At 40.0% G+C, this 6,194-nt stretch overlaps 1 protein-coding gene across 1 annotated transcript; it reads right to left on the bottom strand.

The window, feature by feature from the left end:
- Positions 1-304: 304 nt before the first annotated feature.
- On the bottom strand, positions 305-3,163 carry mgat4c (mgat4 family member C). Its single transcript, XM_060839299.1, has 3 exons — positions 3,032-3,163; positions 1,592-1,739; positions 305-1,458 (listed from the first exon to the last, which is right to left on the bottom strand). The coding sequence occupies exons 1-3, from the start codon at positions 3,161-3,163 to the stop codon at positions 305-307; spliced, it is 1,434 nt and encodes a 477-aa protein (XP_060695282.1).
- Between the last annotated feature and the right edge of the window lie 3,031 nt (positions 3,164-6,194).

Raw genomic sequence — 6,194 nt, 5'->3', positions numbered from 1 at the left:
AGGTTTGATAATTCATCAGAAATTCCCCCCTCTGCTACTTTTGGACAGGCATGAAATTATTTATGAATACAGCCTAATTACCTTGGAGCACAAAATTCCTTCTTCTACCCTTTTCCATGAAAACTTATTCCTGGATGACAGTTCGAGTCTACTGCTTATTCTCACCCGATACAATTCATGTTTTTCTTATTTCAGAATGTAAATTTCAAATCATTACATAATAAATTTTCATCAGCTGCCTTGATTTTGTTTTCAGATTTACAAAATCTCTTGTATCAATTTCCATGGGAGAACATTGAATGGTCTAACTTGATGGCTGATTGGTCCAAATGCTGATACTCCTGATAATCAGCCATTCCTTTTGGCTTTCTGTTACTAATAGCCGAATGCAGTGAATGTCAAATTCAACTTTGTGACCAATATCCTTAATCTCAATATTTCCATGTTGAAACTCGCCCAGTTTGACATAGCTAGAACACTGCTTTCCTTTCTTTGCTAATTGCACAGTTTGACCAACCTCTAGTGCTCCGTGATGCAAAATATCATTTTGTCTATCATCAGTTCCTGTTTGGATTTTCAGTTTGTCGATTTTAGCTGGTTTGTCCAGCACAATAAGAAAGTAATCTCCGGCTGAAGTAGATTTCCCCCAGAAGTACTCGTCTACATTGCTGTATGCTTTACGAGGATCGTAATGTTCAAACACATTCATGTTTGTGTAAAGCGTCGCAGGCGGATTGTCAGGAATATCAAAGGAATCTTCTTCAAAATCATCATCCTTGAGTTTGTTTTCTGTTCCTCTGAATGAGGAATAATATCCCATGTGCTGAAACAAAGAAGGCTTAAACCGAATGATATCCTTTTGGGCAAGTAGCCCTTGGAAATGAATTAGTAACCAGTCACATGGCATTTCCTGATAAAACATTAATAAAAATTGTGCCAGTCGAGGCAGGTCATGTGAATGGTAAAGTTTTCCAATATATCCCAATTTTGAAAACTCCAGTGTCACCCAATAGGAGCCTTTTCTTGAGGTAATGACTTTTTTAATTGCAGATAGGAAGTTTTTTGAGCAATGAATGTCATCTTCTAACATTACATAGTAGTCGGATAAATTGGCACAGAAATTAAGCAGAAATGCGTAATCTACATTTTGTTTAGATCGAAATCTCACTCGATCTTCTGGGTCATTGTAGTTTCTTTTGAGGCCATCTAGACTTGGGTAATACTCCTCAAGAGTATGAATAACCATCAATCGACCAGAAATGATGTGATGACCAAATTTTCTGGAAACTTCTTGGACAATGTCTTCACACCATGAGAGATCAAAGTCTGCTAAGTGTACAATAACTACAATTTCATTCAGTTCTTCATAGCTGGATTGGTCAAAAATAGATTTAATTGTTTCTAGTAGGTAGTTACCTCTTTTCCTTTTCACTGATGACAATCCTATTGTTAAATATTCTGCACAAATCATCAGAAAGAGGTTATCAGTAAAATCACATGTAACGTTAATTGTTATATAAAGGTATATTTTTTGATTGATTCAAATTACGTTTATTGAAAATCACTAGATACATAATGGAATCAAACTCACTTTTTCTAGGTATAGGAAAACCTGCAAGATAACGATAGGTGACATTAATTGCTCCTGACAGGTTAGTTAAATCTTTGAACGAATGGACATATTTTTCAGAGTTAAGCTGATGTGAAGTTACTTCTCTTGTCAGTCTTTGCTCTCCATCCTGCATAATAAGAAAAATCATTGTAATTTCAGTGTAAGACATTATGCCAAACGTAAAATGTTATCGTATGTTTCCCACTGTAGTCAAAACTCTAGTATCTCATAACTACCCATATGGTTTTCAGTTCCAAGACAACTTTCTAAGCTCTGTCTTACTGAAAATATACCCAGAATATTTTGAGTTTTGCCAAATACAACCCAAGTTTTTAACTGTGGAGTGAGTCTGAACACTTAACATTCATGCATTAATGTTGGATATGGCATCAACTGATGGATTTCAGCACAGGAATAGGACTGAGGTCTGAACTGTCATCAGGTTGTGGGCTTTGTGGATGGAGTGCACCCACAATGTGAATCCACTAATTGCCACTTAGAGTTTGACTGCTCTGCAGTTTTGTAGGAAAACAGGAAACTAATGTTAGCTTACCAATTCAGGGAGTGAAGAGAAGGTTAACTCTCAGCTTTTATAAGCCAGTTAAAAGGTAGAGCGATATAGTGAACTATGCAGGTTAGCAACATTAACATTATGTCCTACAGATTGCCAATTTTTTTAAGCTCCAGTTTGAATTAAAATTATCCATCAAGTCCCTTTTGAAATTATTTCTTTCCTGATGAAGAGCTTATAAAATCATAGAGATGTACAGCATGGAAACAGACCCTTCTGCCCAACCCGTCCATACTGACCAGATATCCCAACCCGATCTAGTCCCACCTGCCAGCACCCAGTCCAAATCACTCCAAACCCTTCCTAGTCATATACCCATCCAAATGTCTTTTAAATGTTGCAATTGTACCAGCCTCCACCACATTCTCTGGCAGCTCATTCCATACACATACCACTCTTTGCATGAAAAAGTTGCCCCTTAGGTCCATTTTATATCTTTCCCTTCTCACCCTCAATCTATGCCCTCTAGTTCTGGACTTCCCACACCAGGGAAATGACTTTGCCTATTTATCCTATCCATGTCCCTCAATAATTTTGTAAACCTCTATGAGGTCACCCCTCAGCCACCGACGCTCCAGGGAAAAAAGCCCTAGCCTGTTCAGCCTCGCCCGAAACGTTGATTCTCCTGCAACTCAGATGCTGCCTGACTGCTATGCTTTTCTAGCACCACACTCTAGACCCTTTTGCAATTATGCCTACTCAAAATTATTGAGAAGTATTTATCCAATAGAACTAGGACACTAGCTTTATATAATTAAAATATTTGTTTGACTTATGCACTGAATACATGTATTCAACATTACAATGATCAAATGTTAAACATTGCCTTCACCATTTATATTTCTTACCATTACGTATCTGTCCTCTTCCATATATAGGTTCAAGCAAAGGAGACAAATTGCAAGGAGGGCCAACGCTGGAATCGTTGAGCGCTTCCGAAAGCATCTCATTTTCTCTGCACATTTCCAATATAGTCTCATGATAATCCTAACTTTGAAGTTTCCTACAAAAGTCAAAGGAATCATTTTAAAAAATATTTATCTGTTCTATAACGCATTTATACACACACCATTTTATTAATATTATTTTAATGTTGCATTTGTTAATTTGCTACATTTAAGAAGTCGCTTAATTTTTGTTAATTTCTGGGAAACATTTTGAAACAAGTAATGCAGACCTTTGACATTAAAGCAGCAAATAAACTTTAATATATTTTTTAAAAAGAAATTTTCACGATATGTTCACAGCTTTCACTTTTTTTAATAAACAAGTAAACACCATCTCTGTTCTGTCCAGTTGCAGTTAGCAACCAATTTTTAATAAATTAATTTTGACAAATTAAGTCATCTAATTTGTATCTCTTATTATTTCAATCTGAAGAACCGGAGAATATGTCGTATGCTGAATGTTTGTGATCAATTAAATCTGTTGTAATTATGTATTAATCAAAGGTGCATACCTGGATAGTTGAATTGGTGGGGGGAAAAAAAGTTAAAAAGCCTTTGAGAAAAAGTGCACTGATATTACTGCTCTCCCCTTTTTCTGCTTCTCTGGCCTAAATAACATCCACTTGATGTCCACATTTCTCAAAGCAAAGAATTGTCATTCCATTATCCTTGATGTACCTGAGATGGAGAGTGAGTCTGAGGCCAGCATGTTATACTTACTATAAAAGTTCCAGTTGTAAACACATGGATCATAAAGATGAAGAACTGCTTGTTATGTTATACACAGGAATTTGTTTGTACATCTACCTACCTATCCTTCATGCAGTACATAAGTAATAATTCTGTGGTAACTCATATAAACATATAGCTGCAATACTTCAGAGATTGCTACAGGCTTCCTTCCAAATTTTTAGTTGAAGCTGACATTGTTCTCATTGTAACGATGAGGCTCACTATTACTATCAGGTAAATTGGAAATCAACTTCTTGTAACAGAAACTCTTCAGCCACGTTCTCACCTTGACCTCCTTCCACCTATCCCACCTCCATCGCCCCTCCCCCAAGTCCCTCCTCCCTACCTTTTATCTTAGCCTGCTTGGCTACTCTCTCTCATTCCTGATGAAGGGCTTATGCTCGAAACGTCGAATTCCCTATTCCTGAGATGCTGCCTAACCTGCTGTGCTTTAACCAGCAACACATTTTCAGCAATCAACTTCTTGTACCTATACATGAACATAGGCTGGATTTTACTGGTAGCTGGGGGAGGGAGGCAGGAAATACTACAAGTGCATTCTTACACCTTCTGGAATGCACTCACCCTATGAGTGGCTTTGCCCAAGTCTTTTGTCTTTTCGTACAGAGATTTGATTCGCAACACAGTTGAGCTCGTGAGGAATGACAGGGATGTCTGTTAGAAGACCACCTTAGTTCTTCAACACAGCATCCCAGCTCCCAACATCTTTTTAAAAGTTCCCCAAGCCACATCCTTCACCATTTCCTACTTACTTCTGATACTTCATGTCTCCTCTCAGGTTGCCCATTGTACCCCATGCCCCCTTGCATCTCACCCACCACTAAACCATGCCATGATTCCCTCAAAGCTCTGCACTACAGCTGGTCTTCCCCCTCCCTGCAATGCATCTCATTGCTACTCACCTTTCAGTCATGATGTACAGTACTCAAGAGCTATGAAGTGGCAATGGGAATTGTTTTAAAATGATTGGGATCCAAAAACAGTCTAATAAAACTCAATTCAAATGTACTTTGATATTAATGGGGAACAACTGCATTAGTTTAGAACAAAAACATTCTTTTAGTTCCCATTAAATTTTAAATTTGAATTAGAAGTCTAGCATGAGCTGTCAAAGGAAGCAGATGTGTTATCTCTGCCTCTTAATATTTGTTATAATTTGGCCTTACACACATCATCTATTGCATCCGTTGCACCCGATGTGGCCTCCTCTATATTGGGGAGACAGGCCGCCTACTTGCAGAATGCTTCAGAGAACACCTCTGGGACACCCGGACCAACCAACCCAACCACCCCGTGGCTCAATACTTTAACTCCCCCTCCCACTCCACCAAGGACATGCAGGTCCTTGGACTCCTCCATCGTCAGAACATAACAACACGACGGTTGGAGGAAGAGCACCTCATCTTCCGCCTGGGAACCCTCCAACCACAAGGGATGAACTCAGATTTCCCCAGTTTCCTCATTTCCCCTCCCCCCACCTTGTCTCAGTCGATTCCCTCGAACTCAGCCCTGCCGTCCTAACCTGCAATCTTCTTCCTGACCTCTCCGCCCCCACCCCACTCCGGCCTATCACCCTCACCTTGACCTCCTTCTACCTATTACATCTCCATCGCTCTTCCCCCAAGTCCCTCCTCCCTACCTTTTATCTTAGCCTGCTGGACATACTTTCCTCATTCCTGATGAAGGGCGTATGCCCGAAACGGTGAATTTCCTGTTCCTTGGATGCTGCCTGACCTGCTGTGCTTTTCCAGCAACACATTTTCAGCTCTGATCTCCAGCATCTGCAGACCTCACTTTCTCCTCACTATTCAGGGTAAAGTTTAGTATTACTGTTATGCAATAAACCACATCTTCTTGACAAAAGAAATAGCTCAGTTGGGAGAACATTAGACTGAAGTTATAAAGGTCCCTGATTCAATCTCGGGTTTCGGCAGACACAGCCTTGCTTGAGTGTCCCTCCTTTGTTTACAGGGTAGCACAATGGCTCAGTGGTTAGCACTGTTGTCTCACAGCACCAGGATCCCAGGTTTGACTCCAGCCTCGGTCGACTTTCTGTGTGGAGTTTGCACATTCTCCCTGTGTCTGCATGGGTTTCCTCTGGGTGCTCCGGTTTCCTCCCACAGTCCAAAGATGTGCAGGCCAGGTGAATTGGCCATGCTAAATTGCCCATAGTGTTAGGTGCATTAGTTAGAGGGGAATATGTCTGGGTGGGTTACTCTTTGGAGCGTCAGTGTGGACTGGTTGGGCTGAAGGGCCTGTTTCCACACTGTGGGGAATCTAATCTAATAAAAAAAACTTGTTGGATCATCCT

Source organism: Hemiscyllium ocellatum, chromosome 19 (assembly GCF_020745735.1).
Source record: "Hemiscyllium ocellatum isolate sHemOce1 chromosome 19, sHemOce1.pat.X.cur, whole genome shotgun sequence".
NCBI classification, from domain to species: domain Eukaryota; kingdom Metazoa; phylum Chordata; class Chondrichthyes; order Orectolobiformes; family Hemiscylliidae; genus Hemiscyllium; species Hemiscyllium ocellatum.
The sequence above is the reverse complement of the archived record's forward strand: the minus strand, read 5'-3'. Positions and strand labels throughout refer to the sequence as shown.

Excerpts from the sequence above, each read along its gene's own strand:
- mgat4c (XM_060839299.1), bottom strand. The coding sequence starts at position 3,163 with ATGAGACTATATTGGAAATGTGCAGAGAAAATGAGATGCTTTCGGAAG. Across the intron at positions 1,740-3,031 it reads AAGAGGACAGATACGTAATG|GATGGAGAGCAAAGACTGAC; the intron begins GTAAGAAATATA and ends CTTATTATGCAG. Across the intron at positions 1,459-1,591 it reads TTTTCCTATACCTAGAAAAA|AATATTTAACAATAGGATTG; the intron begins GTGAGTTTGATT and ends TGATTTGTGCAG.